Consider the following 15,299-nt stretch of genomic DNA (forward strand, 5'->3'; position numbering starts at 1 on the left):
TGTACTATGCAAGGAATATGTGTGCAAGGTTGCAATATTTAATGTCAGTATCAACACTAAGCACTGGAATGTAACTAGAAAGGAATATATTTTATTGGACACAAATTTTTATATGGGGAAGTTCAATGTATAGATCATAACGGTTAATGGTTCACATTTTCTCACTTTTGCAATCATATTATTGATGCAAAAGAAACTTTCTTTAAATCAATAGACTTATTAGAATCTATAACTCTCCATTTTATAAGAAAGGGTGGAGGGCATAGTGAATAGACTTCTCACGAGGCCAGGGTTTGGAGAAATAATGTTTCAAATGTTTGTACTGTAGGCATAAGATTTATATTAAGAAAGCATATGTAGTAATAATTTTGTTAGTGCTGATTTATCAAAGTAAATACAAGTAGTGTGTTTAAGTAGTTTATAGAAGACACCTTTCATTATGAAGTCATCTCTTTTTTTCTGGTGATGCCCTGTTTAACAAGTGACTACAGTAGTCCCCTTTTATCCACTGTTTTGCTTTCCATGGTTTCAGTTACCTGCAGTACAGAAAAATAAGATGATTTTAAGAAATAGACCACATTCACATAATTTGTATTACAGTATATTGTTATAATTGTTCTATTTTATTATTCATTATTGCTAATTCCTTACTGTGCTTAATTTATAAATTCAACTCTATGGTAAGTGTATGTGTGTGTGTGTGTGTGTGTGTGTATATATATATATATATATATGAAAAAAGCATAGTACACATAGAGTTTGGTACTATCCTTGGTTTCAGGCATCCACTGGGGATCTTGGAACATATATCCTATTGATAAGTGGAAACTACTTTTGTTTTTGCAACTTTCTTACTTATTCAAAAAGACATTGCATTTTTGTTATAATAATCGTAGTGTTCATAGATTCAAGACCCCCAATAGGGCCCCAACAATACCCTAGAAAGTTTTTTGAATTTCTAGGGGAATTTTGCACCACTTTTAAAATTTCTTTTTTTCTTTTTTTCAGTGTTTGATTTTTGAAAAATTCAATAGATTTAGGGCGTGCAAGCATATTTTGTTATGCAGATGAGTTATAGAATGCTGAAGTCAGGGTTTTTAGTGGACCTGTCAACAGAATAGTGTACATAGTACCTGACAGGTAATTTTTTATCCCTCACCCCTCTCCTCCCTCCCTCCTTCTTAGTTTCCAATGTCCACTACACTTTATAACCATATGTACCCATCATTTATCTCCCACTTAAAAGTGAGAATATGTGGTATCTGTTTTTCCATTCCTGAAATACTTAACTTAGGATAATTGTCTTCAGTTCCATCAAAGTTGTTGCAAAAGAAATTATTTCATCCCTTTCTATGGCTGAGTATCACTCAATGGTATGTATGTATATACCACATTTTCTTTATTCACTTATCAGTTGATGAGACTTTAGGTTAATTCCATATCTTTCCAATTGGGAATTGTGCTGTGATAAACATTTGGGTACAGGTATCTTTTTTATATAGTGATTTCTTTTCCTATGGACAGATACCCAGTAGTGGGATTTTTTTGTTTCTTTTTTTTAATTTCAGCATATTATGGGGGTACAAAAGTTTATGTTATGTATATTACCCTTGCCCCACACTCCCCAATCAGAGCTTCAAGCCTGTCCATCCCCTAGATGATGTGCATCACACTCATTATGAAGGATTGATGGATCAAATGGTAGGTCTACTTCTAACTCTTTGAGGAATCTCCACACTGTTTTCCATAAAGGTACTAATTTACATTCCCACCAAAAGTGTACAAGCATTATCTTTTGAATGCATCCATACCAACATCTATAGTTTTCTGATGCTTTAATAATGGCCATTCTGACAAGAGTAAGGTGGTATCCCATTGTGGTGTTAATTTGCATTTCCTTGACATTAATGCTATTGAGCATTTTTTTTTCACTTTTTTTTTATCATTTGCGTATCTTCTCTTGAAAAAATCCCTTCATATCTGTAGCCTGCTTTTTGATGGACTTGTTTTTTTCCTTCCTAATTTGTTTCAGTTATTTGTAGATTCTGGATATAAGTCCCTTGCTGGATAGGTATTGTGAATATTTTATCCCATTCTGTAGGTTGTCTACTTACTGTAGATTATTTCCTTCGCTGTACAGAAACTTTTTAGTTTAATTAGGTCTCATATTTGTTGGTACTGTATTTGATTTGGGGTCTTATTCATAAATTCTTTGCCTAGGCCAGGTCCAGAAAAGTTTTTCCTAGATTTTCTTCTAGAATTTTAATGATGTCTTGTCTTACAATTAATTCTTTAATCCATCTTGAGTTGATTTTTGTGTAAGGTGAGAGATAGGGATCCAGTTTCATTCTTCTGCATATTGCTCTCCAATTTTCCCAGCAGCATTTATTGAATAGGGCTTCCTTTCCTAGTGTATGTTTTTGTCTTGTCTGTCAAAAATCAGTAGGTAATAGCTATATGGCTTTATTTCTGAGTTCTTTCTTCTGTTCCATTGATCTATTTGTCTACCTTTATACCAGGTACCATGCTGATTTGGTTACCTACTAGAGCCTTATGGGATAATTTGAAGTCAAGTAATGTAATGCCTCCAGATGTATTGCTTTTACTTAGGATCTCCTTTGCTATTTGGGCTCCTTTTTGATAACATATGAAATTTAGGGTTGTTTTTTCTAGTTCTTTGAAAAATGGTGTTGGCATTTTGATGGTAATTGCACTGAATCTGTAAATTACCTAGGGCAGTATGGACATATTAATGATATTGATTCTTCCAATCCTTGAATATGGGATGCTTTCCATTTGTTTGTGTAACCAAATAGTTCTTTCATCAGTGTTTTGTAGTCCTCATTGTAGAGATCTTTCATCACTTGTGTAAGTATATACCTAGGTATTTTATTTTTTGAAGCTACTGTAAATGATATTGAGCTTTTGATTTGACTCTTAGCTTGACTGTTATTAGTGTATGGGAATGCTATTGATTTGTGTACATGTATTTTGTGACCTGAGACTTTACTGAATTTATCAATTGTAGGAGTCTTTGGAGGAGTCTTTAGGGGTTTAGAGATATAATACCATATTATTGGCAAACAGGGATACTTAAACTTCCTATTTTCTGATTTGGATGCCCTTTATTTCTTTCTGTTGCTTGATTGTGCTGGCTAGGACTTCCAGTAGTATGTTCAATAGAAGTGGTAACAATGAGCATTCTTCTTTCGTGCCAGTTCTTAGGGAGAATGTTTTCAACATTAATCCATTCAGTGTGATGTTGGCTGTGGGTTTCTCATACATGGCTTTTATTACTTTGAGGTATTTTCTTCTATGTCTAATTTATTGAGGGTTTTAATCATGAAGGAGTGTTGGATTTTATTGAATGATTTTTCTGCATATATTGGGGTGATCATATGGTTTTTTTTTTGTTTTTAATTCTGTTTATTTGGTGAATCACATTTACTGATTTGCATATATTGAACTATCATTGTGTCCCTGAAATGAAACCCACTTGATCACGGTGGATTATCTTTTTAATGTGCTATTGAATTTAGTTTGCTAGTATTACGTTGAGGAGAATTTTTACACCTATGCTCATAAGGGATATTGGTCTGTAGTTTTCTTTGTTGTTGTTATTGTTGTGTCCTTTCCTGCCTTTGGTATTAGGGTAATACTGGCTTCATAGAATGGGTTAGGGATGATTCTCTCCTTTTGATGTTGTTAAACATTTCAGTATGGTAGGTGCCAGTCCTTCTTTGTAGATCTGGTAGAATTCAGCTGTTAATCCATCTGTTCCTGGGCCTTTTTATTATTAGTTCTTTTTTTAATTTCAGCTCATTGTGGGGGTACAAAAGTTTAGGTTATGTATATTGCCCATGCTCCCCCACCCCCCGAGACAGAGCTTCAAGCGTGTCCATTCCCCAGACAGTGCGCATCACACTCATTATGTAGGTATACACCCATCCCCTCCCCCGACCCCCCACATCTGCCCGACACCCAGTTGGTGTTATTCCTAAATGTGCACTTAGGTGGTGATCAGGGAAACCAATTTGTTGGTGAGTACATGTGGTGCTTTTTTTTCCCATTCTTGGGATAGTTCACTTAGTAGAATGGGTTCCGACTCTTTCCAGGATAACATAAGAGATTCTATATCACCATTATTTCTTATAGCTGAGTAATACTCCATGGTATACATATACAACATTTTACTAATCCACTCATGTATTGATGGGGATTTAAGTTGTTTCCACATCTTTGCAATTGTGAATTGTGCTGCTATAAACATTCAGATGCAGATGTCTTTGTTATAGAATGTCTGTTGTTCTTTTGGGTAGATGCCCAATAATGGGATTGCTGGATCAAATGGTAGGTCTACTTGTATCTGTTTAAGGTATCTCCATATTGCTTTCCACAGGGATTGCACTAGTTTGCAGTCCCATCAGCAGTGTATGAGTGTTCCTGTCTCTCTGCATCCATGCCAACATGTATTGTTTTGGAACTTTTTGATAAAGACCATTCTCACTGGAGCTAAGTGATATCTCATTTTGGTTTTGATTTGCGTTTCCCTGATGATTAGAGATGTTGAACATTTTTTCATATGTTTGTTGGCCATTCTTATATCTTCTTTTGAAAAATTTCTATTCATGTCCTTTGTCCTGGGCTTTTTTGATTGGTAGATTTTTTATTACTGTTTCTATCTCACTACTCATTATTGGTCTCTTCAGGATTTTTATTTCTTCCTGATTCAATCTTGGAAGGTTGTGTGTTTCCAAAAATTTATCCATTTCCTCTAGATTTTCTAGTTTGTGTGCATAGAAGTTTTCATAATAGTCTCAGATGATATTTTGTATTGCCATGGTATCAGTTGAATTGTCTCTTTTTCCATTTCTGATTGAGATTATTTGAATCCTTTTTCTTCTGTTCCTGGTTAATCTACCTAGTGGTCGATTGATTTTGTTTATCTTTTTAAATAACTAACTTTATGTTTCATTGATATTTGTACTCTTTGTTTGTTTGTTTATTTCCATTTCATTTATTTCTGCTCTGATTTTTGTTATTTCTTGTATTCTGGTAGCTTTGAGTTTGGTTTGTTCTTCTTCTAGTTCCTTGAGTTGTGACATTAGGTTTAGATTATTAATTTTTGATGTCTCTGTTTCTTTGATGTAGGCAGTTGGTACTATGAACATCACTCCTAGCACTGCCTTTGCTGTATTCCAGAGATTTTGGTAGTAGGTGTGACTTTTGTCATTCAATTTGAAAAATTGTTTGATTTTCTTGTTGATTCAGTCATTGACCCAAGGTTATTTCAGCAGCAGTTTATTTAATTTCCATGTATTTCTTTAGTTTTGAGAGTTCCTCTTGTAATTGATTTCTAGTTTTATTCCACTGTGGTCTGAGGGGTTACCTGATATGATTTTGATTTTGAAATTTGTTGATACTTGTTTTGTGACCTAATATATGATCTATCTTTGATAATGTTCAATGTGCTGATGAGAAGAATGTATATTATGCTATTTTTTGGTAGAATGTTCTACAAATGTCTGTTAGGTCCATTTGTTCCAGAGTTCCATTTAAGTCTAGTGTCTTCAGTCTTCTTAAATAGAATAATTGTCAGCCAAGAATTTTGTATTCCACAATACTTTTATAAGTGATGGAGAAATAAAATATTTCCCAGACAAGCAAACACTAAGGGAATTTGTCATCACTGGCCCTTCCCTACAGGAAATCCTTAAAAGTGCTCTATACATTGAACAGTATGATTGATACTCACCAGTGTAAAAGTAAAAAACTCACAGCTCTTATAAAACAGTAACCCAAGTGAGAAAACAAAGTAAATAGATAGCAATCAACATGGTGACTGGTATAGCATCTCAGATATCAATATTACCATTGAATGTAAATGATCTAAGTCCTCCACTGAAAAGATATAGATTGGCAGGATGGATAAAAAATCACAACCCAAATATTAACACATGCCTTCTTCAAGAAACCCATTAAACTTGGAAAAATTCTTATAGACTCAAGGGAAAAGGGTGAATAAAATATTTTATGCAAATGGAAACCAAAAGTAAGCAGGAGTAGCTATTCTCATATCAGATAAGACAGATTTTAAATACACAATAGTATAAAAAAAGACAGTGATGGTCTTATATAATGATACATAAAGGGATCAAATCAAGAAGGAGATATTATAATCCTAAACATTTATGTACGTAACATAGGAGCTCTCAAATTCATAAAACAAATACTACTCAAATTAAGGAAAGAAATAAACAAAAAGCAAGATCATGATAGCTGGGGACTTCAACACTCTACTGACAAAACTAGACAGATTATTAAGACAGACAATCAACATCTAAAATTTCTTCAAAAAGAAAGTCCCTTTACATCTGCTGAGTTTAATATGGAAGCAATTTTTTTTGTCTGTGTGGGGAATATGCTCTCAATGCAGACTTATGTTGACATCTTGTATGAATCCTTTGGTGTTGATCAACCTTCCAAGTAGTGTCAATGCATACCTTACTGAGATTCCATTTATTGTTTTCACAGATTTCAGGAAACCTTACTGTGCCTTGGATTACAGGGTGTTCTAGAAAAAGAGCAGTAAGTAATCTTTCATTTAAAGCAGCAAATGGGTTTCCCTTGTGTTGTTAATAGAAATGTCACTGAGAAACTGTGATTTATGTATAGCTGGCAAAACTGAACCTTGATAAAACAACATTATCTCAAAGGACATATTTTTAGATAATAATATTTATATATACCACAAAGGCAATCTTAAATAAAATATAGTAATGAACACACTATATAATCTGTGGCCAGATTTTTTTTTTTTTGGTTTTGGAAAGCATTCAAAGGTAATTCATAAAAATATCATAATTTTTTCTATGTCTAATTAGCCCAGTTAATTTGATCATATAATTGAATCATGACTAACATAAAATAATCTCAATCAGTATTAAATAATTTACCTTATCATTTCTTTTTAGTGTAATTCAGTATTTTGAGGTGATGAGTAATTAATTTTTAACAACCTTATTTTGTTCTCTGACTTTCTGCTACATCTGTTATATTTTTTATATTAATATAACAGAACTTCAGTAAAATTGTTTTTTATCAAAGCATCTAATTCAGTCGGTCTGTGTAAGACTGCATTTTAGTTGCACCTCAGGAGATTTGTATGTAACTGGTCCATATATAGGAAACTATTGAAGGATTTTAACCAGAAAACAGTCATGAATAGTCTTTAAGAATAATAACTCAAGTTACGATATGATAGATAGATTTAGGGATACAGAAAACTGAAGCTAGGACTTCAGTATTAGGAATACTCTCTAGATTCCTTTCTGTCTTCTCTTCCCCACAAAGTAGAACTATAAACCCTGGAAATAATATAAGAAGCCATCAAAGGAGTACTCTGAACAGTATAAAGAAGAAGGCACTGGTTAAGGACTCTAAGACATAGAGGAACCACAGGGTGTTTTGTCCCACACTTAGCGGTATCGGGCTACTCAATCCAGGCAACTCACGACCCCAACCTACCACAGAAGGCAGCTTGGGTTGATTCATTTCTGGTCCATATGGAGCAAGAATCCCATTAACATGAAATAAGCCTTGGAACTTTAGCAAGCGAAATTAATTGAAAGCTCTGCTGATAATATGCAGCCAGGAGAAGTGCTTTTCTTCCTTACCGGGCCTGAAATTTCCCTCCCTCACCTGGAGACACCAGGAAGCAATGTCAAAAAAGTTACTTCTATACAGAGCAACTTGGCCTGGGCAGCCACTTTGCTCCTATAAGCCAGAGAATTATTAATATTTCTCCCACCTCAAGAACCAGGTGACTGGCCAGCACCAAGAAGAGAGATCAAGCCACAATAAGCACCAAGCCCACTAAGTCCACTATTCATCCCTGAAAGATGGAGAATCCATTTCTAACCTATAGACACTGGTTTGTTGGGTGGTACCAACAGGGGCGATCTCCTCACAAGTGCCTGAACCAGATAAAGTACTTCTCTCTCTTAGGTGGCATGAGCAATGATCAGTGATAACATCAGTGACACAAAATAAATCAAGCAGATGATATTAACATCACGAAGGCTTTGAAAATTGAATTATCATTAGACTCATAACCCATAAAAGTAGGCTAAGACCTATGTCCTAAACATAACTGGGTGACTGCCTGCAAAAATAAAAAGACTTAAATATGACATAAACTCTCCAAAGTTAATGGCCAAAATGTCCAGGAAACAACTGAAAATTACCCATTATACCAGGTACCAGGAAAATCATAACTTGAGTGATAAAAATAATCAACTGACACAAACACTGAGATGAATCAGATGATGGAATTATCAGGTAAAGATTTTAGAACACTCATTGTAAAAAAAAAATGCTTTAACAAAAGCAATTACAAGTTATCTTGAAACAAATAAAGAAAATAAAAAAGCCATAGAAGTTATCAAATATAATCAAATACGAATTATGAGCTAAAAATACAATAACTAAAATAAAAAAAAACTTGCTGTTGGCTCAATATTAGAGTACAGGTGAAAGAGGATAGAGTCACTGAACTTGAGGACTGATTAGTAAAATTTGAACAATTTGAACAATAGTGAGAAACTGAAAAATAATGAACAACCTGAGTCCTGTTGGACAATAACAAAAGATCCAACATTTGTATCATTGGAATTCCAAAAGAAGAGGAGAGAGTACAGACTGAAAGAATATTCAAAGAAATAATGACTACACTCTTCCCAAATTTGGAGGAAAATAACACAAACCCACAGAATCAAGAAGCTGAATGAATCCCAAACAAGAGAAATGCAAAGAAATCCACACCTAGGCACATCATAATTAGACTCCTGAAAACTAAATTCAAAGAAAGTAATCTTGTTGGCAGCCAAAGAGAAATGATGCATTACCTATAGGAGAACACCAATTCAAATGACAGTGGACTTGTCTGAAATCTTGGAGGCAAGAAAGAAGAGGCACAGCTGATATTGGGAGGATGGAAGACCAATGACAGCACCAGCCAGAGTGTCTATATAAAAAGGAGACATTTTAGATGAAAGTGAAAAAACAAACATATATTGGATGAGGGTCTGCAGGAAGGGTGCCTGAACCTACAGGAGACTCCATGGTAAGACATTGCAGAGCAGAACTTGAAGGAGAAAGGCATGGGCAAGGATTAAGCCCAGAGAGGCTAGAAGACCAGCAGGAAGGATAGGTGGATTGACTAATATCTCCTTCCCTTGCATCTTGGACTGTTGGTGGGCTCCTGAGTTGCTGGAGCAACCCTCTGCCAAAGTGAACCCAGAGACTGCTGATGCCAGTGAGTGGAGAGCTTCTTGCGGACAGGGCACCAGGCTCTTAGCCCCCTCAGGGCACCTCCCACCTCACAAATCTTCCATATTGCTTCTCTACCCACTGGGTGCCTTTGCCCTCCCCAAGGGCCTAAACCCCTCAGGTTCCATCATGCTTGTTCCCACACAGACATTTCCAAACTTCGGCCCAGACTGCAGGAGCCACAGGGTTCCAGTGGGTCCCAGGTGAACTGCATGACTTCAGAGCTCTATCATTCTGGGAGGATTGCCTCCTGAAGAGAGGGCTGGAGATGAGAGAGGGTGGACTTTCCTCCATCTAGACTCATTTTTGCCCCTTCCCCTCCCCCACCCATGGCAGCCAAGAGAGAAAATTCAGCCACCATACATAGACCTCCACAAGGAACGGGGCTTAGACTTTTCCTTTTTGGGTCCTGCAACAGACTGAGGGGAGCCTGGACTGTGAGCTCCCTACATGTCAGAACTTTCTGGTGCTTCTTGCCTGGAGACTCCAGCAGAGCAAGACACACACCAAGGTGTAGGGACATTCAATCAACTTGGGCACCCCATAGGAGAGACTTGGGACCAGTATCCTTGTCCTTGGCATGGTCAGAGGTTGATCTCCGGGACCCGTGGAAAAGACACAGAGGTCAGATCCTGTACACTCAGGGTTGTTTCAACATCCTTGCAATTGTGAATTGTGCTGACATAAATATTCAAGTGCAGATGTCTTTTTAGTCGAATACCTTTTTTAATGCCCTTTGGATAAATACACAGGAGTGGGATGGCTGGATCAAATGGTAGTTCTGCACAAAATGCTATTGATATTATAATGGGAATTTCATTGAATCTGTATATCACTTTGGGTAGTACAGACATTTAAACAATGTTGATTCTGCTGACCCATGAACATGGTATGGTTTTCCACCTATTTATGTCCTCTGCTGTTTCCTTCCTCAGTGTTTCATAATTTTCCATGTAGGGGGATCTTACCTCCTTAGTTAAATACATTCCTATGTACTTTATTTTCTTTGTTACTATTATGAAGGGTACTGAGTCTCTGATTTGCTTTTCCGTTTGACCATTGTTCACATATAGGGATGGAAATCAAAAGATTCTTTGAAATAAATGACAAAGGAGACACAAATTTTCAAAATTTGTGGGACACAGCTAAAGTAGTCCTCAGTGGAAAATTTATATCTATAAATACCTACATCCAAAAGACAGAAAGATCACAAATAAACAATCTAGTGAATCATCTCAAAGAACTAGAAAAGGATGAGTAAATCGAGCCCAAACCCAGCAGAAGAAATGAAATAACAACGATCAGAGCAGAACTAAATGAAATTGGTAATGAAAAACTATATGGAAGATTAATAAAACAAAAAGTTGGTTCTTTGAAAAGATAAACATAATTGACATGCCTCTGGCTAGATTAATGAGAAGCAGAAAAGAAAGTACTCTAATAAGTTCCATGAGGAATGAAAAATGAGAAATTACAACAGATGCCACGGAAATACAAAATGTCATCTATATAAAAATCTCTATGCACCTAAACTGGAAAATGTGGAGGAAATGGACAAATTTTTAGAAACACACAGCCTCCCTTGGCTCAATCATGAAGAAATAGAATTCCTGAACAGATCGATATCAAGTATTGAAATAGAAACAGCATTTAAAAGCTTTCCTAAAGAGAAAAATTCCTGGACCAGATGGATTCACACCTGAATTTTACAAGACCTACAAAGAAGAATGGGTGCCTATCCTGCAGAAATTATTCCACAACATTAAGAAGGAAGGAATCTCCCCCAACATATTTTATAAAGCCAACATCACCCTGATAACCAAACCCAGGAAAGGACACAACAACAACAAAAAAAATACAAAACTACAGACCAACACTCCTTGTGAATATAGATGCACAAATTCTCAACAAAATCCTAGAAACCCAAATTCAGGTGTTTATCAAAAAAATAAAATAAAATAAATAATCTATCATGACCAAGTAGGCTTCATCCCAGATATGCAGGGATGGTTCAACATACGCAAATCTATAAATGTAATTCAACACATAAATAGAAGGACAAAGACCATATGATCCTCTCAATAGACGTAGAAAAAGCATTTGGCAAAATTCAACAGTCTTTTATGATAAGAATGCTTAACAAAATAGGCATAGATAGGACTTACCTAAAAATGATACAAGCCATATATGACAAACCCACCACCAACATCATAGTGACTGGGGAAAAATTGAAAGCCTTCCTACCTAGGACTGGAACCAGACACGGTTGCCCTCTGCCACTGCTTCTATTCAACATAGTGCTGGAAGTCCTAGCCAGGGCAATCAGACAAGAGAAGCAAATCAATGGCATCCAGATGGGGGCAAAAGAGGGTTTTCTTTTCTACATTAGCGGGTGTTTTCTCCTTATTGATCCTATGAGTACTTCTTTCATTTTTATTTTGGCCAGTCTTATGACCATGTGTCACAATGTTTGCCTCTTCATTATGAGTCTCCCAGGAATCTTTGAGTTTCTTGTTTTTGGATCTCTAGATTTCTAGCAAGGTCAGGGAATTTTTTCTCAATTATTCCCTCAAATGTATTTTGCATACTTTTATATTTTCTTTTTTACACTCATGGATGCCTATGATTCTTATGTGAGGCTTCTTTTCATAATACCATATTTCTTGTAGGCTTTCCTCTTTTATTTGTGTTCTGTATCTCTTTGACTGACTTTTTAAATTCAGAAGTGTTGGCTTCCAGCACTGAGATTCTTTCTTCTCACTGATCTAACATATTAAGGCTTTCCACTGTGTTTTGTAGTTCCTTCAATGAATTTTTCATTTCCAGAATTACTGCTTGATTTTTCTTTAATAATTAAATTTTTAGTGATTTTTTCAATAATTTCCTGTATTGTTTCTGTGGTTTGTGTTGGCTTTCTATTTTGTTTTGTATTTCATCACTCTTCCTTATAATCCATGTTTGAAATTCTTTATCGTCATTTCAATATTCTGATTTTGGTTGGTTTCCCTTTATGAAGAGCTAGTGTTCTCTTTTTTGGGTGTCTCTTCACTCTGATTCTCAATAATCCTGGAGTTCTTTTCCTGATTCCTTCTCATCTGGAGCAGATATTGCTTCTTACTTTTGGATTTTCTTTTGTTTAGATAATGACACTCCTTATTTAATCTCTGAGCCAGTAGGTAGTTCTTGTGGGTGAGAATCAACCTCATCCTCTATGATTGATTCAGTAGTTGTAGTAAAGGGCTTACAAATATATCTCCCTTTCAGTAGGTGTTTCTTGCTGGAAGGAATAAGCTGCAATGTTTTTTTTTTCTTTTTTCTTTTTTTTTGTGGCTGGGGGGGGATCCTGTGACCAGCTTAGTTCCTCAGGAGAAGCACTCTAATGCCTCATGTCATGGCTGTGGCCCTGCAACTTCCAGGTGAGAATACATATTTTTAAATGACACATGGAACATTTACCATGATAAGACCTTATCCAGAACCATAAAACAAACCTCAACAAACTTAAAATACTGAAATCATAAAAAATTGTCTACTCTGCCCATAATTTGATCACTGAAATTAATAACAGAAAGACAACATGGAAATCAACAAACTGCATACAAATTTGAAAGCATTTCTAAATAATCCATGGATCAAAGAGGAAGTATTGAAAAATACATAGAACTGAATGAAAATGAAAATAAAGTACATCAAACTTGCAGGCTATAGCTAAAGCAATGCTGAAAAGGTATTTTGCAACACTACACGATTACATTGAAAATGAGAAAAGGACTCAAATTGATCATCAAAGTTTGTATTTCAAGAAACTAGAAAAATGAAAGGAAAATAAATCCAAACCAAAGAGAGAAGTAATTTATAAGAGCAAAAATCAATGAAATTGAACATAAGTTGAAGGGTTTGTTAGAGTGAATTCTAATACTTGCATGTTCAAACCTCTTACATATAGAAACACACCTTTCAATTCCCTCTTCTCTTTAGCTTTTATTCCCAATGCTTCATCATTCATTACTTTTCTCAATTTCTATAACAGAAATGATCTGTATTCATTGCTGTCTCTAATGATTTTATTTCATTTTTCTTAAATAACTTTACCTGAAAATATATTCCACTGAAATGAGGCTTGAGAATGAGAATGCTTAGTCATTCTAACTGCCATAGAGTTATTCAATTCAAATAGTGATTACATTGTCTACCACTGTGCTAATACTGTTTTCATTACCACCCATGGCCAGACTATTGATCGCTTTGATTGTGGCTGGTGCAAATGGGAAACTGAATTTTCACATTTAATTTAATTGTTTTAGATTAGAATTTGATATCTAATGCATGGACTTCCTCCTCTGGCCAAGACAGAGTAATACAGACTGGATTTATGCTACCACCTGAAACAACAAGGAAACTGATCTAAATATATGAAATAAAAGTTTTCAAAACCCTGGATATCAGGAAATTTTATTAATTTTCTGGTGTTGCATAACAAATTACCAAAATCTCAGTAGCCTAATAGTAACACACATTTATTGTTATCTCACAGTTTATGTGGGTCAAGAGTCCAGGCATGGGAAGAGACCCTCTATTTAGGGTCTCCCTAGGATGCAAACAGGGTGTTGGCTAGGCTGTATTAACCTATAGAGGCTTGAGTGAGGATGAATATATTTCTAGGTTGTTGGAAGAATTTATTTTCTTGTGACTGTAAGACAGAGCCCAGCTACTTTCTGGCTGTTATCCAGAGGCTGCCTTCTTGTCCTAGAACAGGCTGTCAAGAGGCCATTCCAGTTCCTAGACACTGTTCATAGGTCCTAGGTACTTCCCACAGTTTATTATAATATGGACTTTAAAAACATATCTACTTCCTATATAAGCCATCAAGGAGAGTCTATAGAGTGAGCCTGCTAGCAAGACAAAGTCTTTGATAAAGTAACAGTCACAAGAGTGACATACTATTATCTTTGCCATATTCTGTTGGTTAGAGGCAAGTCACAGTTCCCACTCATTTTGAATGGGAAGGGATATACAAAGTAATGAAAACCAGCCAATGTGGATAATACGTGTGCTACCTTAGAGACTGTTCACCACATGCAATTAATAGCAGTGATGTTAAAGCTTACTGGCATATATTACTGCCTTGAGAAAGTCACCAGAATGTTGCATAGGGAGGAAGAGCCAAAGTGGACACTGAAAGGACTCGAGTCAAAAAGATGGAGCTAAGAATCCATGGAGAATAAGATGGCTAGAGCTTGCAGGTAGATATTGGAGAGGCAAGAAATGTATTAAGGGAGAACTCAGAAGATCTGTGGAAGGCCACCCTTGAATATTCCACTGAGTACCCACATGTTTAGGGAAACTAAGTCCTGGAAAAGAGCCATCCAAAAAATTAGAAAGGTTAGAAAAGCATAGGTGCCTATATGGGCCAGTAATAATGGCTATCCTCACTAGCGAGACTGTAAAACCTTATAATTCATGGACTTTTGTGTAACACACACATAAAGTTAATTCTAGACTAAATACTCTTCTATTATGCCAAATAAATCCTAAAAGCAAGTCCAGAAAGGATTAATCAGTTTCCAAGTAACCTACTGACATCCCACCACAAAGCTCAATATTATTTATAGTAATATAAAAATATATAGCACTCAACAAGATAAAATATACAGTATCTCTCATCCAGTCAAAATTGCTAGAATGCAAAGAAGTAGGAAAATATGAACTATGATGAGGAAAAAAACCAATTACATGAAAAAAAAAACATAACTGACACATTAGAATTAGCAGAAGTGAATATTAAAATAGTCATTTTAACTGTATTTCATATGTTTTATAAGTTACATAAATAAAACAAGATTAGTACAAACATGGAACATGTAAAAAAAGACCCAAACAGAATTTCTAGAAATGAAAACTACAATGTCTGGAGTGAAAAACACACTGTATGGGATTAATGAAAGCTTAGGTGTTACAAAAGAAAATAT

At 35.5% G+C, this 15,299-nt stretch overlaps 1 protein-coding gene across 1 annotated transcript in view; it reads left to right on the top strand.

Annotated features, from left to right (window-relative positions):
* Positions 1-15,299, top strand: part of HDX (highly divergent homeobox) — a 168,881-nt gene that overhangs the window by 39,234 nt on the left and 114,348 nt on the right. The window contains exon 3 of the mRNA XM_069463959.1: positions 6,535-6,588. Within this exon, the coding sequence (XP_069320060.1) occupies positions 6,535-6,588 (54 nt within the window). The remainder of the gene's footprint in view (positions 1-6,534; positions 6,589-15,299) is intronic.

The sequence above is a fragment of the Eulemur rufifrons genome, chromosome 30 (genome assembly GCF_041146395.1).
Source record: "Eulemur rufifrons isolate Redbay chromosome 30, OSU_ERuf_1, whole genome shotgun sequence".
In the NCBI taxonomy this organism is placed as follows: Eukaryota; Metazoa; Chordata; class Mammalia; order Primates; family Lemuridae; genus Eulemur; species Eulemur rufifrons.